Source organism: Manacus candei, unplaced genomic scaffold (assembly GCF_025592945.1).
Source record: "Manacus candei isolate 608988 ecotype Guabito, Panama unplaced genomic scaffold, ASM2559294v1 h1tg000037l, whole genome shotgun sequence".
NCBI lineage: Eukaryota > Metazoa > Chordata > Aves > Passeriformes > Pipridae > Manacus > Manacus candei.
This window is the reverse complement of record NW_026138085.1, coordinates 4774171-4798786: the sequence shown is the minus strand read 5'-3', so window position 1 is coordinate 4798786 and position 24616 is coordinate 4774171. Positions and strand designations below refer to the sequence as shown.

General features: G+C 37.4%; 1 protein-coding gene across 2 annotated transcripts in view; it reads left to right on the top strand.

Annotated features, from left to right (window-relative positions):
• TENM2 (teneurin transmembrane protein 2) overlaps positions 1 to 24616 on the top strand; it is a 1665603-nt gene that overhangs the window by 1161159 nt on the left and 479828 nt on the right. For both annotated transcript variants that reach the window (XM_051794292.1, XM_051794291.1), the window contains one exon: positions 15839 to 16114. In XM_051794292.1, coding sequence (XP_051650252.1) covers positions 15889 to 16114 — 226 coding nt within the window. In that variant the 5' untranslated portion in view covers positions 15839 to 15888. The remainder of the gene's footprint in view (positions 1 to 15838; positions 16115 to 24616) is intronic.

The following is a 24616-nucleotide window of genomic DNA, read 5'->3' as shown; positions in this document are numbered from 1 at the left end:
TCAATTGTGTGTGAAATCTTATTTATTTTGGGACAAAAGGGAATTGAGTCTTGGTAGAAAAGACTTGCCTTCCAGGGAAGAAAAGTCTTTAGACTTCACTTTTTAAGGCATGTTCAGCATACTTAGAAATTCATAATTTTGGTCAGCATTACTTTTTGGACGTGGAATCTGCTTTATTATTGTATTTTGGATCCAGGGCTGCAGTTACAAGTGTTGTTGAATGGTAGAGCAGGTATAGGGATAGTGTATTACTTATTTTCTTTTATCAACCCATTTCTTCAATTGGCTCTTCCTGGGTAGTAATGATTACTTCAAAGAGTTGCATATAAATTCACACAGTAGAAACTCATTAATTTTCAGTAATTTTGGAAATGCACATGAGGAATAGCCGAATTCTTCAAATCTCTGCTATTGCCCTGTGCTGGATTCATTTATAAAGAGAATTGTAGATTGTTTCAAATGCAACTCCACCTAGAATTTGTGAAACCAAGAGAAATAAGGAGCACAATTTGCAGAAATGCAGATGGGTTTGGGGAACAGTCAAAATTAAGAAGCTTATAAAAGCTCAGATACAAAAGTGGGTCAAAATCAAGCAGCTGAAACCCAAAGAATGCTAATGAAGTTCTGATTACAAACAGAAAAAGGAAATCTTACAGTATTTACAGTACAATGCTGTGAAATGTGTGCACCATACTCTGACCTTTACTGGTTTATTTTTATTTATTTTATTTTTTTTTAAATCTTTTAGTTTTACCTGCTGCCCTACAAATTTAATACCTGGTTGTCCATTGCATCTGGTTTGGGCTCTTTCTGTGTTCCTTGTTTTGTTGCACACACTGATGTAGGGCACAGTTCTCTGCTCCCCCAAATGCTTTTCCATTGCTGTTACTTTGCCTGTTCTTACTGTACCAGGCTCTGTTGGAGTCTGAGAGGTTTGGTTTAACTGTGGAGCTTGAACAGAGCAATGGGAAACTAAGATGTGTATGTTTTAGTACAAAATTGGGGTGTTTTTAATGATGTGACATCTTGCTTTTCCATAGTTAAGTTCTTAGTGGGAATGAGCATGCTTTTGACCCTTCTTATAAATGATATTATTTAACAAAGTGAGGATTAGCCTGGTTCTACATAGGTAAGCAGACTTAGACTTATCTGAGTTCTGGAATTCTTAGGAAGTATGGACAAGTCTCTGTATATAAAGAAATAACATTTTAGAATTCTGATTCTTCAGTTAAAAAATCTCATTACTGACATGTCACAGTTTCATGTTGAATCACAATTTTTAAGTCATGTATGTTCAAAGCCCTGATCTGAGCCATGTGCCTGATGAGGCACTTGCACTGTGTCAGAACTAACATCAGTGCAGCCTAAATGGAGGCAGGGCACTATGGACCAGTTTGTATTTCCTTCTTATCACTCAAAACTCAATTTCTAAATGGGACATTTTCTAATTCTGTAGTCTTGATTATTGGAAAACATTCCAGTAGCCTCATGTAAGTTTTTTTTTATACTGAATATAAAAATATTTCAGATGGATGACTTTAAAAAAAAGTAAATATCTGTAATTTTTCACAAATGCAAGACAGAGGAGAAACATTGCTTGTTCAGGCTAGAATATCTAAACTTTTAGAATTGATATTAGGTTTGAAAATTTAGGCCAATCCAACAGGAAAACTGAGGATTCCATCAAGATATTATATGAGTATATAGATTCCCATGAAGATGTTTATAGGAAATAAGATAACTAGTTTATTTTATGCTTAAAAATCACTCTTTGGTTAGAGGTTATTCTACTTTCAAAATTCAGTTGCAATTTAGGTTACGACAGGTCTCTGTTTTGAGGAGTTGCCCAAGTCTTAGGCATTGAGATTTGTGTGTTATAGAATGTCTCCTCTGCAGATCTTGTAATATCTAAATATAACCATCAATTCCAAATTGCAGAGATAAGCCCAATCTGCATGCTGTCCCTAAGGAATTGTTTTTCTTTTCCCGTTGCCTTTTTTATTCTTTTTCCATTTTATTATTCTAGTTTGTGACCATGCCATCACACTACTTAAATATTAAAAAATGGAGTTGAAAGTTGACCAGAAGTTCAAAAATAAGACTAAATCATTAAAAAAATGTATTAAACCAACAAGGATTCATGTAAACAGTTTGTTCTTGCCAATATTTTTATGAGAATGAGAAAAGGGACTTATAGCCAGAATAAATAAATAGCATGTTTGTTTATTTAAAAGAATCCCCAGTGCAAAAATTCAAGCAAGGGAATCTGTAAGTTGTGTACATATATCAGGTCTTGACTAAAACTTACCTTTCAATCAAAGTGTGAAGTTGGACAGTCTTGTTAAATTGCTGAAGCTTGACTCCTGTTACTTCTGCTCTCAGTTGTTAATTCTTAGTGTGCTTGCTCAGTCTGGGGGTTGTCAAACTTTTAGCTTTGCTCAGGAAATGGGCATGAAATGGGACTGCTGAGTGGTGTGAATGGAAATCCTTTGCTGTTTTGGTAGCTGAAATAAAAAATAATGATCATGTATCTTTAATGGTGTTAGAATTGAAACCAGCCCAGTGTTTTACTCACAGACCCTGGTGTTTGTTGTTTTGTTTTGCTTTGGTTTTTTCCCAGTCTAATTGAACAACTACTTGTTTTCTGTTCCTGCTTTAAATTCTAGCTGTTTGTATAGGCACAGAGCTCCTGTCCATAGGAAGCTGGCTGTATGGTGCAGGGAGCTGCTGCTGCTGGAGTGAAGCATTTTGAATCACTAATACAGGAGGGATTCTTACTTGCTGCCTAATGCACTGAGTTCACATACAGTCTTGTGTGTCTCCTGTCATTCTTTATTATTAAAAAGGCAGAACTAGTGTTGTTCAGAATCAATGATTTCTGTCCTCCATGAAACCTTCTGGCAGTGCCATGAGAGATGTCACTTTACGTGGCTTTAGTTATGCCACTGACTAAATATTCAAATATACATTTTTAAATCCTGCTCTTTTTTGGATAGGAGGCTCTGTTTCTGGGAAGTATGAGAGTTCTAAGGTGTGTAGAAAGCTCTTTAATTCTGAGGTACCTGGAGTTCTCATACCAGTACCCAAGGACCACCTTGATGGCCACAGAGCTCACAGATCTGACCCCTCTGGGAGCTCACAGCCACAGTTTCCACCACTGCTTGTGCAGAACCTGCTTTTGAAGAGCAACACGAGCATATCACTGACAATGGCATCAAGAAAAAGATTTCTCTCCTTTACTGTTTGCCTTTTTCATTTTAATAATTCATAAAAGTTTTCATGCAAGTTAGAATTTACTGAGGTAATTTGGACAACTGAGTAAATTGGTAATGGTATATGGATCATTTTACTTAGGTCATTGTGTGTCTTGATATTGACCTAAAATTACAATCTGATGGCTCTTAATGTATATGAAAAGCTTTGTCAGATATCTTTTCAGTTCTGTTTGCTAGTAAATTAGGTTACAACTGTTCATAGTTTATTGATTTCAGTTCAGGATAATAAACCATTTATAGTATTTGTTTCAGTTTCCTTCCTGCTCTAAGAGGTACAGAGATAGGAGACTCTTTTTTCCACACTGCCTGTAAGGCAGAATGACCTACTGCAGCCAAGGGAGGCTGTAAATAGCAGGGCTGCTCTGCACTTTGCTCTTCTCTGCCTCAGTAACTTCATTTATTAGAACAGGGGATTGCTGTGCTTTTCTATGAGATGAGGAGAAACTCTTTAAAGGGTGGAGTATCAGTAAAATCACTGGTGGAAGGGGCAGTAGGATGTTACTTAGAGCAGTCTTTGTCCAGGATGAGGTGCATCTAGAGCCACATGTGTGTGTTTGGGGGACAAGTTCATGAACATGAAAATTCTGGACCTGTCATCATGAACAGGAGCTCATCTGAGACATAACTGCAAAAAAGAGAGGTTACAGAGGAGATGATTTATTAGGACACTTTACTGACTCTGCACATCTCAAGAACTACCAGCACTAGTTCATGTAATGAGTTTGAGTATTCCTTCCTTCACAGTTTCTGCTGGGCTACTGTTCTGTCTCTATACCCAGCCCTAGTAGCTTGTGTTCTAGCCAAGAACATTCAGAGAATGGCCCCTGCTTTGAATTAAATACAGCAGAAAGGAGACATTAACTGCCCCCTCCAGCCCAGTATATTGGCTAAAATCAACAAGCCTTTTGCAGTTTAGCAGATGGGATTGCACAGAAAGATAAACCACCACTGACTTCTGTGGGGTTGTGGGTTCATGTACCATATTCAGCAGTGGAAATAGAAATGGAAGGATTTGATTGGTAAATCACTGTAACAGCTTTAGCTATAATTTTTTTTATTCTGTTTTACCAGTGTATAGTTTTTCAGACAGAATAATGTACCATGTATCTGAGTATCACACGTGCAGAGCTCAAGTTGGTCACTGGCCACATCTCTATAGGATAGGCCCTGGTGAATGCCATGCTTGCTGGGCTGCCAAACAAGAGACAAAATCTTCAGTGGAAAAAGAATAGCTTTGTATTGATTTACAGGACATGGGAATGTGGCTCTGACTGGTGGAGAGGTGGGTGTTAGAGGTTACTGTTCCTTCTCATGTGTTGTTTTCTTTAGAGTTATGGTACTGTCATTATAACATATGGCAGAGTTGTTTTCTTTTGGCTTTGTTTTCACATTTTTAAAGGACTGTTTCAAAGTCAACACTGCCAAATGACATGTTTGGAAACTTGTGAGCTTGCAGTAGTGTCTTGGGAATTGTGATAGAGCTTGTGCTTCTTACTTTTGTTAAATTGTGCTTTTTAGTTCCTGTAGAATTTCTTCACTCTAGAACTGTATTTCAGGCATTTGCTGTTCCCTCAATGGTCTGAACTGTGAAACTGAAGAAGCAACAAAGCCCATCCATTTTTCTCTGGCTTTCCATTTCTGTGTAGTCAGTGTGGCTGTAGCAGGGACCCCACAGCAGAGATGTTTGCTGGCCCTCTGCAGGCTGCACATGTCTGCAGGCAGAATGCAGCCTCTGCCTTATTGTGCCATTCAAACTTTGAACTCAGCTTTAAACCTGCAAGCTTAGATGATTTTTTTATTTTATAAAGCTCTGGCTTTTTAAGCCTTTGTGCTCAGCTTACAGAGCTTGCATCATGTGTTCACTTTACAGGCTTGTTTCTGAAATAAATAGTTGTGTTGGCTTTTTTTTTTTTTTAACTTTTTTACTACTATGGAACTTTTCCTAAATTAAGACTATCATAGTCACAGGCCATTAATGCTGGAAAAGGCCTCTGGAGCTCACCTAATCCAAGCTTCAATGCTCAACTGAGACCAGGTTGCTAAGAGCTTTATGTAGCTGAGTCTTGAATATGAGCAAAATCCCCCAGCCCCTGCAGCAACCTCTCCAGTGCCTATTTGTTCCCCCAGTGGTTTTTACCCACTTTATTTCTGTTCAGAACTTCCAGTACTTCAGTTGGCACTGGTGGTTTCTCACTCCCCTTTGGTTCCCTCAGTAAGCCCCTGGCTCCTTCTTCATAGCCTCTTAGGAAGAGCCAGGCCACTGCTGGCCATCCCTGCACAGGTGAAGCAAGCCGATTTCCTTCATCTTTCCACATGGATCACATGCTCCAGTCCTTTGAGACGCTGGCATCCTTCCCTGGACTTGCTCCAGTTTGTGAACATCCTTCTTTTTCTGTGGGACGAGAACTCAATGCAATATTGTTGCCATCTGTAAAGTTCTGCTAAAAAGAATGATATTAAAAAATCATTTACCCAGGTGGGTAATACAGCATTGGAACAAAGAGGGCATTTTAAGGCTTATGTTTAAGGCTTATGTTTAACTTTTAACAAGTTGGTTATAACTGCAGAGAATTCTAGTTTCAGAATGTAATTTTTGTTAAACTAAGTTATTAATTTTGTTTCTGTACATAATGTCTAATCCTTAGAAAAAGAATCAACTAAGTTTTGGACCTCCAGTTAATTTTCTGTTTTGAAAAACAGAGCTATAAAATTTATAAATTCCAATACCTTTGAAGGATAAACAATTTTAAAACACTATGCATTCCATATACTGTGAATGTAGATCAGGATGTCTGTATAGCTGTACAGATAAAATAAATACTTAGTTCAAATCAAGTGTCTTCATTGAAGTGATAAATTTTATTTTGCAAGAGTCAGTGATACAGCTAAATGTGGTAGGTGAAACAACATTTGGTTTAAATTTGCTTTAAATATTACTTGCCAGGTTCCCTTAGGTTTGATCTCTCTCCTTTTCACAGGGTGCTGATGCTTTTGCCTGGGAAGTTTGACCATGGCAGTTGAAGAATGTAGGGATCTCTGTGCTGGATGCACGGCAATCCAGGCACCAGATGGCAAAATTGTGGGGGCTGGCTTTAGTGCAGGGAGCTTAGTCTCGAGAAGAAATCAGACACTGCAGCTTGGTTATTGTTCAGTCTGTGAAAGGGCAATGGAAAGGAAGGACAAAACGTATTTTGTAAAGATTCCTTGAAGTTTTAAGAGCATTTTTTAACTTGTTACTTCCTTGTGACTTGCTTTGTGGAACTGCCCCACAGTGGGTGGGAAATGGTTGCTTGCACTTCTTGTGCAGTAGCTCATCTGAGAGTATCCCCACGTGAGCTCCCATGCTCTGTGCTGGTACAGTTTGAGCCCTTGCTGCCTCCAGGTGCCTTCAGGGACCTCCTGCTGGCTGTTGGATGAAGCTCCTGTACAGGGTTGGGAAGTGTGGCAGCTGAGGAGCCAGGATGGGCTTCTCCCTGACAACTCAGCACGTGAGCAGTGACTGCTGACAGTGTGACACAGAAGAAAGCTCTTATCCACCAGCAAATGCCAGGCTTTCTTTGGAGACACAGCTAGAGGATAGTAAGCAAAATGATGGTCCTATCCAAGAATTCTGCAGAAGGAAGTTGCAGTGTGAGAGTAAACATGTGCTGCCCTAAATGATGAGGTGGATAACATGTCTGCTGAAGCATGTGGCCTTCTCCTTCGTGATTTGGAGAAGGAACAGAGGATGTAGTAATGTCTGCATAGTGGCTGTACAATATTATGAGGTATTTGCTGCTTTTTGTGATCTTGGACAGGTTGATTTCCTAGAAGTTTATTTTTCTTAATTATTCAAAAGTTTACCTTTAATGAAGGGAACTCTCTCTGCCCTCTTCTGCTGTGATAACAGGCACGCAAACCTTGCACTGCAGGTTTGGGTGGACCAGCTTTCAGGGTGACAGGACCTCAGTTCTGTCCCTGCCAACCCCTTACTCTGTGGACACTGTAAATTCACTTCAGAGATTTTGAGTTACAGTTGGTAATTTTTTAAAAATAGTTGTATTCATTTTCTCCATCATTGCAAGGTTTAATTACTATCTATAAAGCACTTTGTTTTCCTTTATTGGAAGATGGAACAACACTTGTTAGTTGAGAAACTTACAGTGCATCCTTCTTACTTTATTATGCAAAGTTTCATTGCTGGCTGAGGCAATCTAGGATTTAAAATGCTTCAGAAAATACTTGTATGGAAGCTGTTGAGCTATAATGTCATCCATTTTGTGTGCCTTATCATGATGTTCCGTTGTCTTCCATTCCTATTTCTTTTTTCTTTTAACATTTTCTTAGCTTACCTTGAACCTTTAAAACAAAGAATCACTTTAGGAAGGTGTTATTTCTGATAAAATCTGTGTGTTTACAAAGGCAAAGAACTCCCAAGGAGTAAGGCTACCAGTTTACACAAACAAAAAGACTGTTTTCCTTTTTTCTTTTTTTTCCTTTTTTTTTCTTTAATATGGGGGGAGTATCAGACCTCTAGCTGAGTGGATTATTTACTTGTGTAATTGGAAATAGCTTTATTGGCATTCTGCTGTTAGGCATTTTAAAATATTGTTGAATTTTATTATCCTAAGTTTATATAGCCTTAAAAATAGTCTCTAGTAAAGCCTTCTTCAAAGGATATTTTCGTAGGTTGACACTGCTAGCAGGGAGAAAGCATATTAAAGTATCTTGCTAATGAGCATACGAAAATGTTAGTATCAGATTGAAGTAGGAGAGGTTCCATGGAAGCTTTAAAGAAAGAAAGAGAGCGTTTCTTGGACGGAATGAGAGAGAATGATGTAAGTGTAGAGTCAAAAGCAGGTGGTGTTCTCAACTGAAGTGATAAGTAAAGTACCTAAACTCCTAACTGCTTGCATGATTACTACATTTGATGAGTTCTGAGAATAGCCTTGGAGAGGTTTGAAAATAGCTAAGAAACTTCTTCAGCAGTGTGATCATCTTGTAGTAGCATCCTCTGAGGAGATGGGCATGGGAGCTTTGCTGGATCTCAGATTCTGGAAAAGTTCCCCCTTAACCGTCTGTTCATCTGTTAAGAGTAAACAAGAAATGAAAGGTGCATTCCAAAGGGGTTTCTTTTGGCTGATCTTTCTCCCAGTGGTGCAGCTTTTGCTGTTGCCAGCAGGAATGAAGGTGCCCAACGGGTGTAGAATTACAGAATGTTTTAACATAAGGAAGTGGAAAAGAATTAGGAAGGAACTGTCTTCAAATTCTTGACACTGAACCTGCTTGGGTGCAAAGAGAAGTACAGTTACATTTCTCTGACTTGATAGCACAGTCCTCCATCGAAGCCCTGGAGTGTGATGTGGAAGCACCATGCCCAGGAGCTCCCAGGGACAGCTGATGGATTAGCCTGGGTCTAGAAAAAGGCTTGTGGAAATGAGCAGCATTCAAATCCATAACTGAAACTGTGGGCATAAATAAGGTTTTTAAGAAAATGGAAAGACAAAGCAGCCTGACAAGAGGACAGAACACTGGAAAATTCTGGCAAATAATTAAATGAACCAAGTGTTGGTGAAAGCAAAAGAGGGGGAATGGCTGGAGCACAATTTGTGCTCCAACCAGCTTGATGTCTTGGCTCCATTGCTAGTAAGGTTAAAAATCCCATTAGCTTAATTAAAGACAGCATTCTACCCCAGGATTAGAATCAAAAAAGTGCATCACCAATGGGCAATTAAATAAAGCAAGTTGTCACTCCTTGTATGGGCATTTAGATCTATCTCATTTCCCTAAATGTTGATCAGTTTGATCAAGGACTTAATCAAAAATTATTTAGATGATTATTCCTTGTTTCAAAAGTATTCTCCAGTGATAGGAAACTATTATACAGAATCGTTAAAACATTCTTAACTGCATTGTCTTAATTATACAGTGAAAAATTATTCTACCTTTCTTCATTAACAACATTTTAGCAGTAGATAATATTATTGTTTATTCCTTCTAGGCAGTAGAAGACTAATAGTGTTCTCTAGGCAATTATTTCTAGCAAACTTAGTCTTTTGAAGTGACTGGTTCATATTTGATCTTTAAATCCATTTTGTGAACTTGTTCAGCTATACTGATTTTAAGTATTTATATTAATAGAGACCTTGGCTTGTTGTATTGTTCTGTGGTGACTTTTTGTTTTGGTTTTTTTGTTTGCTTTTTTTTTTTTTTAATCTGACTGCATAGAATGATAGGAGTATGCAGATAACAATTCTTCTGAGAGCAGGAAACTGAGAACTGGAACTTGAGGTTTCCAGTGTGCAGCAGACTTACTGTGTGACCTCAGGTGAGACTCTTATCCTTATGGTGTTTGACCTTTTGGGTGGAATAAGGATAGTACAGATTTACCTCTCATTGCTCATTAGGAGTGGAAATATGTTATCCCTGGGTAAAAGTTTTTGTTTGTTTGTTTGTTTGTTTTTTGTGGGTTTTTTTTTGTTTGTTTGTTTGTGGGGGTTTTTTTTGGTTTTTTGAGATTTTTTTGGTGTGGGGGAATGTTCTTTGAATGGTGGGAATCTCAGTGCCTCATTCCAAAAAGAAGGAAGAACACTATCCAGCAGGAAAAAACTGGAAAACTTCACATGCTTGAAAAACAGCAGAATACACGAAGATTCTTTTCTTTACTTGGCCTTCAAATTCTTTTACTGTTTTACCTCTGTGCATCTAGGTAGAAAAGATGTCATTTCAGCATCATTTGCATAACTAGTAACGTTCTGCTTAGTGCTGCTTTGCAGGGTTTTTAAGCCCTTCTCTGAAAAAGGAGCTTTTCCAAAGCATGGCCACCTTTCTGAGTCACTGGGACCCAATCTGCTCCTGATGGCTGGGGTAGCCTCTGGGGTGGGAATCAGCATGATAGTTGATGCTCTCTTTTGATGATCAGCTACTGATTTGTGGATGACCCAAATAATATTTCAGTGAATTTAACATAACTTTTCAAGAAAAATCAAGTAAATTTACGATGTGGGCTGTCAAAGCACTACATTGGTTTTGCATAATGGAGGCTTAAATGCCAGTGATTTTCCTCCTGCTCTGGAACCTTTCCCATGTGTTTGTGAAGTTTGCTGTTTCTCATGCTCTCAGAGGGGGGAAAACCACTCAGTTTGTAGCAGATGAACATGAAGACTTGGTTGGTTCGTGGCCCAGCACACAGGGGAAAAATAAGGGGTTAATCCTTAGCAACCAGTGAATGATGTGAGACTGAGTGTTAGAAAACTGTCTTGTAGCTCCTGGGCTTTTCATCTGTTCTTGATGGCATGTTATTTTCTTAATGGGATGTTATTTTCATAATAGATTTAAACAGCTGTGGAATTTGTAAGTTCCTGGAGTACAGAAATCTCAGAAGATAGTCTGGAAATAAAAATATGTATGTTTAAATAGATAAAAATACATATATGAGAAAAAGATTTGTCACAGTGCTTGATTTTATTGTTGTGTGTACCATTTTGATTGTCCTTAGTCTGCTAATACTTCTTATAGCTTTTATTAATTAAAAGGAAAAAAAAATTAAAAAGCAGGGTTTCTCTGAAATAGAGCCCAACACAGAATGCCTATAAGCACTGTATGTCTTCTGTTACTTAACTTGAATCATTTATCACAACTGTTCTGAAATAGCTATTTCCCATGTCATAATTAACACATCTAATTTTTAACACATATGTAGAGTGGCACCCTAAATGGAAAATTCAGTATTTGGAGAGGAAAAAAAATAAGAATACGAAAAATCAGACTAACAATTTATCAGTGAAAAATGAGGTTGCAGTATTACACCCAACAGACTGTCTAAATATACTTTGACTTTTGGTGCAATCAAAGCTAGTGTATTTGTCATCAACATTATTTCATCTAACAAAGTGTACATACTATAGTAGTATTTGTTTTTAAAATTGCATTTTATTTATTGCCTTTTTAAAAAAAAAGGCAGAGGGGATGCGGAAATAGAGACGTACTTTTTCACTAATATTAAAATCATCAAAACCCACAGCATTTAAATAACTGTTTTAATTTTTACCTGAAAATTTGTACTGCACCAAAGCTGAATGAATGCATTTTCTCATTTCAGAAACAGTCTTTGCATAAAATAATCAACAGCGTTTGAATCTCTGAATCACAAGCTTTTTTCGATTGCTGCTCCTGAAAAGGAGTACAGGCTTTTAGGAGACCTTTTTTTTTTTTTTTTAATGAACAGGTCGGTACATGATGTACTACTTGTTTTAAATAAAAAAAAAAAAAAAAAGGAGGGGAAAAAAGGCTGTTTCCAATACCCTGTGCACTACTGTAATGTTTGGCTCTAGCTGTGCCAGGTGATTTTGGGGCAAAGCAAAGGGCTTTGTTTTCCCTTGAACTTCCAAGTGATTCCTGCCCTCTGCCTGCTGTGAGTGGCAGCTCTAATGGCCATATGCACTGTAACCGAGTGAGGATCATTAGAAAATGCAGGAAACAAGCACATGACTGAAGTTAGATAAGTGTATGATCCAACTTTAAACTTAAAGAGAGTTTTGGCATAAGCTTCGCCAAGCCATTAAAATTCATTTTGGGCCCTCCCTCCCTCCTTGCCTCCTGTTGATTTGACTGTGCTAACAGAAGATGTGATCAAGATTTTAAAATCCCTAAAGAAAAAAACCAGCTCCTCTGTCTTTTCCTCCCCCCCACCTCTCTTCTCCCTGTAGGTCATAGTGTTTTCATGCCCTTGGACTACCCCTCTTATGCTGCCATTACCACTGCTGTAGTTGTGTCCAGGGAAAAAGGCTTCATATAAGCACAATAAATGAAATATTGGGTGAATACTGAGTTGGAAGTGTATTAGACACTTGTAGTAGCAGCACACAAGATCTCAGCACGTCAGCAGCAAATACAGCACGTGCCATTTATTGCTGTAGGTTGACTGTTGGACTGTTGCTGTAGGAAGGGCCAGATCAGCTGAGATAACACTCCTGTGAAGCTTGACCAACTCTCTAACAGGCCATTATAAATCAGCAATAAGTATTTTCTGAGTAAATGCCTCACTCACAGGTGGAGCTCTTATTAGTGCTTCTGAGATAATGAAACCAAAGATAGATGAGAAAAACAGTTGAAGTCAGTTCTTAGTGGTTGTACTGCTCTGTGGTGTAAGTGGGTCAGAATGAGCAGTATCAGTTAAATCCTTTGAAACAAAAGAAATTATTAAACCAGTTACTATTTAGGTCAATTACTCAAAATAAACCGTTCATAGAGAGCCCTTGAGACAAGCAACTCCAAGAGTATCAGGAGTTCTGAACTCCAATTGAATCTCACCGTTATTCTCTCTTAACCAAAGCTATCACACCTTACCTTTCCAGGAAAACATTACACAAAGATTTCACTATCTAACAGGGAAGGGCTTTAGAATTGAGTTGAATCAGTATTTCATCTGTAAAAGATAAGTATGGAAAAAAAAGTGAAACAGGTTTTCTTGGAGTGTGTTACAACTTCACTTCATCGTATTTTAAGCAGTGTATGGAGATATTGTTGTCTGAATTTTGAGAATGGTTATTGGATGATGCTGTGGGAACTGCTTTTTGCCTGACTGCTTTGAGTTCATAGAAATCCCCAAAGCCCAGGTGAAGAGAAGAATAAGAATATTTTGTTGCATTTAGGTAGATGTATTTAGTCTCAGATGTTTGGGAGTTGTCCTCAAGTAATAAAAAATTCAGAAAAAAATGTGCTGTAATAAATATGAATACGTAATTGAAAAAAATATAATTTTTTAAAATTTATTTACAGTGTTTTTAAGCATCCCCTAAAATTTAGTAAAGTTCAAGAAATTTTTAATGGTCTGGCATTATAAAAATCAAATTATTCATCAAATTATTATGAGACCTGCTTCTTGTAACAAGATTTTCCCTAAGAAAAGTCAAAATAAACCTCTCGGGACATATTTATCATATTTTAACATTTATTTTCTTGTGTTAACCTGTTAGACTTGGTATAGTAGAAACAGTGCAGACATTGCACATGTGGGTGACTGAGGAATATTTCCTGGCATGATCAGCAGTAGAGCATTGTCTTACCATTTCTGTTTATTTTTGTATTTGTAGAGTAATTGCAAAAAACTCTACAAAAGAATATTTATTGAGGGAACAGTTTCAAAAACTCTTGTCCACCTGAGAAGATGCTTTAATGAGCTCATATCCTGGAAATACTCAGAAGTTTTATCTTGGTCATAGTAAGTCCTTCTTTTAACTCTAGTAACGAGGAATTAAATGTTCTTTCAGAGACAATAGAAATTAGGCCAGAAGGCCTGAAGTTTAGCAGCCACAAAACCAAAAAGCTGTTTGTTTGCTGAACTCACAGACAGCATGGAATTGGTATGGAATAACAGGCTTTTGTATTCAATAATAGCATGAAGACATCCAGAGTCATTGGCAGTTTTTGCTCAATGCTGTAATATATTTATTTGTTTCTGCGTTCATAATTGTAATAAATTGATATCTGAATTTGATGAGGGACTATTGAACTGGGATCAAAGAGCCAGGCATTGTTAATCTAAATGAAAGCAAGTGTTTGTGCCACCAGTGTTAATGTGCTTTACAGTTAATGGGCTTTACAGTTTAATAAATATTACAGGACCAAATTACAGCTTAATAAATATTACACAACAATCCAGATATAGAGTAGTCAGTTTAGCCATTAGATGTTCAGAGAGGTGAGCAACAGGAATGTGTATTGACTCTTCCTTTCTCTTTAATCTGAAATTATAAAAGTAACCCTGTCAGTTTTAAGTGCTGAATGTCTCTGATTTTGTTTTGGCTTTTCTGTGTGTTGTGACTTTTTTCCCCCCTCTGAAACGTTAAAAATAAGTGAAAAAGGAGAAAAAAAGTAAGCATGTTTACACTTCTTATCGCTCCCAGATTGCAGAGTACCTGTGGGTGGCTTAAAGCAGCTGTTTTTCGTGGTTACTTAACTTTCTTCTTTAAAATAGAGAAAGAAAGAAAGAAAAAAAAAAACAAACCCCAAAACCACAAGAAGTCTAAATGTCAGAATCTAAAGGAAACCAAGGAACCTTTTCTCTAGGTCACCAGCTCCTCTGGCCAAGCACATTTATTCTCTCTGAGGGCCCTAATCTGTTCCAGCCAACAAGCAGTGATTTAGCCAACACTTATGCCCGTGTTCTGACCTCTTCTGCTGCAGGTGCAAACAGCTACCACAATGAAAGGCATGGCTGCCTCCCACAATTTTATCACTTTTGGCTGGTGTTTGCTCCTTTAGTGGCAAAGGTGGCAGAAGGAGATGCTGAAAAGCTTTGAGGGTTTAAATAAAGCTTCTGTCGATGTGCAGGACCTTGACCCATTCTACTGGGTGGGCTTGTGAGTGGCAACCTGGACAGGGACAAGGTGAAGGTCTTCAACTATCCCAGCTAAATTTGCCAAAACCATTTCTTCACCTTCTTAGCCACATGTGGAAAAGCAAGAGGTTGTGTTCCAGTTGTTACTTGTTAGCAAATCTGAGTATTTTTTTATGTGGGAAGATTTCATTTGCAGCAAAAAGTTTTGTCATGAGGATTTCTAAGGCCTTGCACAGACCTGGGCATAGTATGCCATGAGAGAAAGACATACATACTAATACCAACTCAAAATAATTAGTACCCCAGTGGTTAGGGTGCTTGTGCTTACTGTATTTCTTGCTTTCTACAGTATCTTTCATTTTGAAGTTTATGCATGCTAACTATGAATATATTAAAGTCTATATCGACAGTAAGGGTGTCCTAATTAAGTAGAGTGTAAGAAGACTGTAAGAAACTATCTCTCTTTCTGGTCCAGTGAGCAGGAAGAGATTTAGACAATTTTCAAGAGCTCCAACTGCTGAAATGCATAAACTGGTCATCTTGAGGGGTTGTGAAGAGGTACATCCAGTCATGTTCTGTGGTGCACAAGAGCAACCAATTCCCAAAGTGTGCTCAGAGAATCATAACTATGCACAAATGTCAAGGCTGGAAAGGACCTCTGGAGATACCCAACCCAACCTTTTGCTGAGAGCAGAGCCTTGAATTATGTTAACCAGGAGCAATAAAATTAGTTGCTGCTGCTTGTGAACACGTTAAGGGATAATGTACAGCTTTGTAATGCATTAAGGATGAATAGGAATAATCTCCTCTATGCAACTCTCCAGCATGCTTCAGTCTTAATTGCAAGCCCTCCTGCAGGAAGAAGGGAAATAATTAAGGCTGGTTTGAGTCTGCTTTTCTTTGTACTGTTGCATAACAGGAACAAATATAATTCTGTCAGTTGTTTTGTTACCAGGGCTCATTCAAAAATCAAAAGATGACAGTGGTTTTGTTTTATCGTTATTTTTTAAACTCTTCAATGGGATGATAATTTAGATAGAATGCAATTCTCTTAAAGCATTTCATTTTTTTTCTCCCCACCCATTCAGGTCAATTATTTCAATTTCTAAGGATGTATCATGTGGATCTTCCCTTTCTTCTCCGTCTGTGCTGTGTTGTCCTTCAAGGATAAGTCAGGGAGAGTAGAATGAACCAACATGTGGCAGCAGCATTGCTCACTTTTGTTATCCTTTCATGCTTTCAGGTGACAGTGACTGACCCCAAACAAAAGAGTGGCTTTCCTGACTCAGAACAATGGATATAAAAGACAGAAGACACCGTTCCCTGACGCGGGGCCGGTGTGGGAAGGAGTGTCGCTACACGAGCTCTTCCCTGGACAGTGAGGACTGCAGAGTCCCAACCCAGAAGTCCTACAGCTCAAGTGAGACACTGAAGGCCTATGATCATGACACCAGGATGCACTATGGAAATCGAGTGTCTGACCTGGTTCACAGAGAGTCGGATGAGTTTCCAAGGCAAGGTATGTTTAAAGGCAGAGCTGGTTTCTTTGGGTAAAGAGTCTCCCTTGTTAAAATATACCAGTGTTGAAAGGAGTTTGAGTGAAAGCACTGTAGGAGAATGGATACTATTTTACCATTATTTCAAGTGTTTTGTGTTAAATTAGAAAGTTCTTTCTTTTCTCAGCTTTTCTGGTACTTTCGGAATTTCACTTTCTGGGACTTTTGGAATTTGTAAATTAGGCAAACCAAGATTTGCTGGTCTAAACAGCTGACAGACACAAGTGCTAGTGACCCTTACCCAGATGGTGTCTTTGGCATGGATCTAGGGGTCAGCCAATATGCTAACTTTCTATTCTGTTTCCTAGGTTAATTTGGGGATACTAGTGGCATTTTCACCTAAATTTGTCTGTCTTTAACACATTACCTGTACTGAAAAGATTAATAAAACCCTGTTATGGTAAAAACCCATAGGACCAACCTGCATTCATTATTAGCCAGCTGCCTTGGAATTCCATTCCTGTGCCTAACTGCTGTGGGAATGGGAATGCTGGTTCCTCTGACTTCATTTTGTCACTGGTTACCATCCACCTCATAAAAACTGAAAGGAGGAAACCCATCTAATTACTTCTGGAATTGGCTGCAATATGTTATTGCAGCATCGAGTCCCTAGAACTAATATTTGAAATTACCTGCCTGTGTGAACTTGTAAGCAAGGGAAAATAATCTCTTCTTTTATAAAATGGTCCTTGCTTTAAATTGACCTGTTATGTCAATAGATTAATGAATAAGACATTTAAATATTTTTTAGTTGAAAAACCTGTGAATGTGCCTTTGCACTGTACATGCACATAGTTTTATTCTCAGGTATTTGCTTCTCTCAGTAAATTGTAAATCTCTGTGTTGAAACTATTAGTGAACATGGCTTCATAGGAACGGTGTTTAACCATCTGGTTAACTCAGCCAAATGGCTTGATTAAATTGGTACTCAGTCAACAATTAGTAATGGCTTTTAAATTTAAAGGACTTGGTTTACTTTCAGTTGAAGAATCAGATATGGTTTGTATCAGGTAAGGTGTGGGCAAATTTGAGGCATAAATGTATAGCTTTTTTGCTCCCTCTCAATGGAAGGTAAAGTATCTAGTACATATTTAATTGTAAAAACTCTACTGATTTGTATATATGCTTGTTAATGGTGTGTGATAGTTCTCTGCTACACATTTCTAATGTTGTGACCCAGGGAACTTTAGGTTATCACACTTGTTTGTGGAAATCTTTCAATGAAAGGTCATTTCTTGTACTTGATATCATGTTGTTGAAAGCGTTCTGCCAGCAGTCAGTGTCTGTCCTCACCTTTAGATCAAACTATCTAATAATTAGTATTGATAATTAAACCCTCGTCTAATCCCTTGCTTCTCTCACATTTGTGTACAGGCATTTGGGAGTGTTTGCACTGTGCTTGGTCTATCAAACACCCAGTTCTATTTTCAGAGGTAATCTCTGTTCCTGTAGGGTCTTTCTTTGCTCATAGGTGTTTACCTAAGATAACACATCAAACTGCAACTGGAACGTTTGAGCCACTGGAGCCACTTTCAAAGTGGTTTGTTCTGCCTTAGAGTACAGGAGTCATCTAAATATTACCTTTCCCTATCTGGATGATTGATGCTTCAGCTCAAGTGCCTCATTTTAGTTTCCAGGTCATTATTCAGCATTTCATGCTGGCCTTTTTCTCTTGATTATTGATTTGACAACTGTTCATCCTCCTCCTGCTCTTAATGTGTTCTTATCTATCCTATTTATGAAGGGGAGTGCAAATTGTTGGTAACTGAATTGAAAGACTCAGGTTTGGGTTTTTTTTATTACTATTTTTCCCCTGCTAGTCTGTGTTGTTGTGTCTAAATGAATAATCTTAGAGAGCCAAAGTAAGGTTTTTGGTTAGATAATATGAGCAGTAAGTCCTTATTTTCCTGCTTTTGTCGAGTTTGAAAAGCAAATTTCTTTAGAGAGTAGGTCAGTATGATGATTCTTTTTGATTGAACAGTTCTTCTGTTGAGATGAAATTTGAGATAATGTGGCAAGTAGATCCAGATTAAGACTTGGTAGATGTTCTCACTTTCCACATTAACATTATATGGATAAAAATGTGGTTCATATAGTAGGAAATACTGTTCATTGCATCTTATGCTTGCAGTTTCCAGCTGCAGACATCTAGGAATTTATACATGTAAATTTATTCTAAATTGAGTAGGTGTTTTGATGGGATTAAATTCTGTAGGAAATAAACATGCTTAAAACAAATAGTCTTTAGAGATTTTTTGTTGTTGTTGTTTTTCTATTATAAAAAAGCTTGATGTATATTTTTTTTAAGCAATCGCAGACATATTCCTCAATATTTTGTCTCTTCTTTTAGTAAAGCTAAATGTGTTTGACTTAGTGCAGAGTGTTTGGTTTCACCATGGCACTGGAACTGCTCACAGCAGCTTTTTTTAGCAGCTGCCTCGTCGTACATTACTGGGTTTTGAAAATCTGTGTAAGTGTAAGGCCAAGTTGCACTGCTACCATCTTTGATTGTGATGGTTCCTCAGGGAGAGGCCAATAACAAAAACCATGTTCAGAGCTCAGAGGTCTGAAACAGTCCTTGGGGTTGCTGCACTATTTTATTGTCTTTCTGTTCTGACTTGTTGTTTTTCTCATGCTTCATGAAGAAGCTGATGGCTGAAGTATCAATACCTGCCTAAGCTGGTGTGAATAAAGCATTTAATAGGCAAACTATTAAATAGGAATGTTGGTGGAAGTTTAGCTCTGAGAATAAAAACTTTGTCATTGTTTGCATGTTTTGAAATAAGCTTTCTGGGCTAATTTTTGACAAATGTGCCAAAACCAACCAAAATTTCTCTTTGCTGTGGGTGCTACTTTGGTGCAGCATTTGGAAGTTTTGGCATAAAGTCATGAAGGATGACATGACTGATATTACCTGAAACATCTTAGTCTGGCTTTACTTCTGGTGTGCTTTTCCTAAGGTGTTTACATGTAACCTAAGGAATAAAATTCCCCTTTTAAACTCTGTTTTTTAACATCTCAGTAATAATATTTGTACAAATTCAGAATAGGTTTAGTATTTTTGTGCCAGCCTATTCTCTGAAGATCTTCAAAACAGATGTTCAGTGTCTTGGCTAAAATGACAGGTCCAATGCATGTTTGAGCTACTCATTTGTCTTAGATTTTCCCTAGTTCAGATAGAAATGTGTTATAACTCAGTACTTGCCCTGGATATTCATTAGTCAATCGATCTGTAAAGTCCTTCAGTGGATCTGAGAGGGCATTCAAACATTACAGGATTTATTTAAAGCCGAGGAGTCCTTTTTGAATGCTGTATTTTAAGATGAATAGAAACTTCTATACTTCCTGCTAGGATATGTCAAAAGCTTAAGAATAGTTCTGACATCTCTGAATATCTGGAATATTTTGCAATCTTCTGGTAATACATGAATTTCTCTGTATGCCGCGTATTTTTCCACCAAAGTGAACCAATTATCAAACTTCTTTTTTTTCTTTTTTAAAAAAATACTTTGACTTCATTTGCTGACCCAGCACGGGGAAGGTACATGTTCTTTAAGGCAAAAAAAAAAATGAAGATTTTGAAAAACCTTTCTTTAAAGAGGTTTCTTTGAAAGGCAGCTTTTCTCAGAGTATATTCTATAAGTGATTTGTGCTTAAAAGACTGAGTTGTTAAGAGTTTTAAACTGAATTTCAAAGAGGTGATTGCAAACCTTACTATTCCAGAGTTCCTCACTTGACATTTGTAGCTCATGGATTTTGTGTTTCTGCCTGAGCCAAACTCTGAACTTCAGCTGATGCAAAATTTATTAGCCAGTTGTTATACAGAATCCAGTGCTTTCTCCTTCTCAAGTCAGATCTAGTTTAGCAATAAATCTCTGCTGTGAAATGTTAGAGCAACCAGTGTATATGATTGAAGTTACTGAAATTAGGGCTAAAACCCACAAATCAGATTAAACAGGACCCAACAGTCTTCTGAAATATTTAGAATTTTTTTTTTACCGATGTTGAAGTGCTTTGTGTATGTCACAGCACCTCTCTGTGTGGTGAGATCATTTCAGTAAAGAACAGCTGCTGATACCTTCCTGTATATCAACTCAAATTCTACTTTTTGTTCTTTTATACTTAAAAATTATGTGCTTTTTGTATCCTGTTTAATAGTATAGCTATGTTAACAGGAGTTAAAAAAATATAGTGACAATGATTATAATAAATCCCTTATAATGCCCCTTAAGATTGTCTGGAATATTTATTAACATCAAGTGGAAAATGAAGTTATCACAGTAGAATTCTCAGAAAGGGGCACTTGGGAAGTGTAATATACTCAATTTCTTTCCCATGAAGTTGTGTTACCATGCCATACTAATCACCTCTTGGCTGTTTCATGCTGCATATTTTCTCCTTATATGTTGAATAGGTTTCTTGCAAAAAAAAAGATAAAATCCATTAATACAAAAAACCAAACCAAAGCAACCCAGACCACCTTGATGAATCTGAATTTTATTTGTTACAACCTACTCCGGGGCAGCTCTGAGTGCTGAGAAAAATGAATGTTGTTTTCTCATCTGATTGTTCTTCACATCATAAATCTGTCACCAAAGAATTTACTGCAGAAGGACCATTTCAGGAGGGTGATTAAACCTGTTCAGTTCCTGTGGTCAGATATTGGGTGTCAGCAGTGACTCCTGTGCTGCTGGAGAGGGGACAGTCACTGTTACAGGTTCTTGTCCTGACCAGACTTTCCCTCACTCCTCATATTCCCAGTAACACCAAGATGAGCTTTTGATCATCTTGTCATCAAACATGAGTTGTACTCAACTCTTCGGCTCAAATTAATGTATTCCTTCCAAATCCAAGTTTTGGCAATTTTAGTTTTAGTACTTCTTTCCAGAACCTGTGACCTTTCGAAAATTAAGTGTTTGATACATAGGTTTGGATTAAGGACATTAAAAAACACTTTTTCCTGTATTCTGGTTTCCTTTGTCATGTAAGGTTTTTTGAGTGGCATTCTGCAATTTGTTGCTTTTTGTTATATCTGTACAGTTACATAATCAAACAAAATTTAAGGTAGAGGCAGGTGGCAGACGCTCAAGAAGGAAGCCCTTAACTTGGAATTCAGATGTAGGGGAGCTTGTGTGGGAAAAAGGCCTTAGGGCAACTTTCCTGTTAGAGCCAGTGCACATATGTAACTTGCACTTCTCTTGAATCAAGACTTAAATTTGGTTTTAATGGTTCCCTAAGAGATACGTGATCCCAGTTTAAAATATTTATTAGGATGAGACAACTACCTTCAATATCTCTTGTCTAGAAAGCTCAACCTTAATGAGAAATAAAAAAAAAAAATTATAATTTGTGATCCTTATTTAATAAGGGAAAGATGCTGAATGAAAACTCCCTTCCCTACCTTCTCCCTCCCCAAGTCATAAAAGATGATTATGGTTATTATTGTTAAGTGATTTAAAAACATGAAAGCACTTTTCATCTGTGCTTTCATCTGTGTTGAAGCTGTTAATAATGGAGGTCTGTGGCAGCATTACTAGACTAACAAATAAATAAAGGTACTAACCTTTATAGCAGCCTTTCTCAAATATGCTTTTAGGAAAAGAAAAGGTAAGAAAGTCTAATGCAAACCTAACATGCCTTCTCCATTTAAACTCTGGCATCAAAGTGGTCTTGAGAGCTGTAATACTAAGATGATCTGATAAATAGTATATTTATGATAAATGTATATTAGATCTGAGTCCCAATAAAAACCAGGAGGAAATCTCTTCAGAAGTGGCTTTTCAGTGGAACAACATGGGATTGACTTTGAGTCCTTGGGGTACTTCCATCTAAATCTGCATACATTGTTTTCTCTTGGCATTTTGTGGATTTTGTGTTTTGGTTTGTAATGATTTGGTTGGGTTTTTTTTAAACTTTTGAGCAGCAAGCTCCCTCGTTTGCAAATGGTAGTTTAAATCAGTGGTGGTCATCTCTTACATTCCATTTCCCTTTTGTTCCCCTTCCATCCTCTTTCCTTGCAGTTTCCCCATTTTCCATCTCCATACGTTGTGCCTTAATTTGCTGGGAGTGGTTGGTTGCTCAGACCTGCTGGGACTGTCCATGGACAAGTCAGTCTGACATGGACTTGTTGAATGAAGGTTGTAGCTGTCATCTCTTACCTCCTGGACTAGTTGAGAAGCTGTGATGCTGACAGAGGACTCCAGTAATAATTAATAACACCAGTGCTGAAAAACACAACACTACTTTAATATTAATATGTATTTGTAGAATAAACAAGAGCTAGTCATAAGATGTGAATTCTGTGTACACACAGTTTCTCTCAGGGAATAACTTTTTATTCTTGGCAGTTTCTCTCTTTTGATCATTATTAAAAATCAGCATTTGTTTACAGTTTAAATTAGAGACTCAGAATGCAACGATTTCTGGTGCAAATATACAGGTATGTACTCCTTTTTTTTCCCTCTAAACATGTATTTAACTTTCAAAAAGAGCTGGTTTTTCACTGCTGCAGTACTGGACTCCTCATTAGTTGATGATTAAGTTAAACTGGGTTCTATTTTTTTAAACTATTTACAAAGTTACATGCACATATAAAAGATAACTTCTAAAAAGTAGATGTTATCAACTCATGTAGTTAGCACACGCTGGGAATGAAAGAAAATGCTAAAAATCCTTAGACCTACTCTAGAATAGGCTTAGTAACCATTTTCATGCAAATACATTTTCAAAAGATCTTCAAAATTAATAGGAATTATGCTTCCTATACTTCATAGCTTCAAATTGGTATCAAGGAAAAAGATCTTGTGCTTCAAATAGAGTCGTATTTGCTCCTTATAATGCTGGGGCCTGACTGAGTGCTGAAGAAAACCTATTCTTCATGTACTTTTTTCCCCCCCTCATCCCTTTAGTCTGCTTTGTAATAGAATTCTAAGACCTTGGATACTGAAAATAATAATTTTTGATCCTATAAACCCTTCTCCATTTTCTCATACACACATGTGCACACGCTCTTCTAAGAAGTTCGTAATATTTAGGCACATCTGTGGATGCTCTTTCTTGTGTTAAAATCCATCATAAAGGGAAATAATGTACTCCAGGGAGATGAAATAATGATTTCATTTTTTTAAAAGAGTATTCTAAATTGAAATATTTATTGATTAATTCTACTAACAAAAATGGCTAGCTTGTGTAAATATTCCTCCTTCTCTGTGTTCTTGTCTTCAAAAGGACTTAGAGTTTAAAAGTTTTTTTTCTTTTAGGGTTTGTGTTTCAGCAAGAATTGTTTAGAAGGAAGGCTGATTACTTGTGAGTGTTCTCAAACTGATAGAGGTGCTTAGATGCCTTTCTAATACACCTATTAACATTGAAATCTCAGATTTAAAAAACTTTTTATGCCTGATCTGTGTTTGAACTGGGCATCTCTCTCCCTGCATCCTTGGCATGTTCCAGAAAATGAGTCTTTACAAGTCATGTGGTCCTGAATTTGCATTAATGAATGTTGTTTCATTTCTGTGAAGTGGGGAACCCTCTAAAGCTTGTTTTCTGGTAAAAGAAAATTAGGCCATTTGCTTGCCCTCCTCCTTTCTCATAACACAGGAAGAAAGAACTCTTTAAATAAGACCAAGTTCTGTAAATATTTAACTGACAAAAACCTTTCTTTTGGATTATACACTGTTCAACTCTCCAGTGCTGCGTGTTTTTAAGGTTGGCATCTTCAGAAAAAATTAGGAAAGAATTAGATCTCTGTGTATTTATGGAGTCTGTGGAAGATGGGTGCAGCAGCAGAGTGTGCATTGCTCCAATTCACAAGTCAGTTTTCAGCACAAATGCATTGGGAACAGGTTTTAGGTGTGTTTTTTACTCTGTCATTGTCTTTTGTGCTTGATTCCCCCCCCCCCCCCCCATTTTCTTTTGAAATATCTTACTCCTGGGGACTGAATTCTAGTTTGGTCTGTGATGAGGATCACTATGTTTGTATTTGTTTTCTCATCCCTGTTTGTTCTCCTGATACCTCCTATGGATTATATGATTTTTCGAAGCTTTTCAAACACTGTGACTGGACCCAAATACACATAGTTTACATAAGAAAAACATAAGTAAATTTTCATACAAACAAAACCACCACCAAACCTAATTTTCTTTCTTAGAGAACCATGAAGGTTTTGGAGTTGAGTCAAAGTACTGATGAGCATTTCACTTAAACCTGTAAATGGAAATCAAAATCAGTAGAAAAGAAAGTGAGAAGGAAGAATAATTGGGTAAGCAGGGCCCAACATTTTCTATTTGTTCTTTCTGTTTTATATTACTTTTCTCTGGATACAGAGTTCCAGGTAAGAACACCTACCATTATGTTCCTTGGCTTGCTATCAGGTTGCTCATCAACCTTCATCAGATTATTTCTACATTGATCCCAGTAATCTGTCCTTGAATAAAGCACATTCTGGAGTTCTGGAAACATCAGTAGA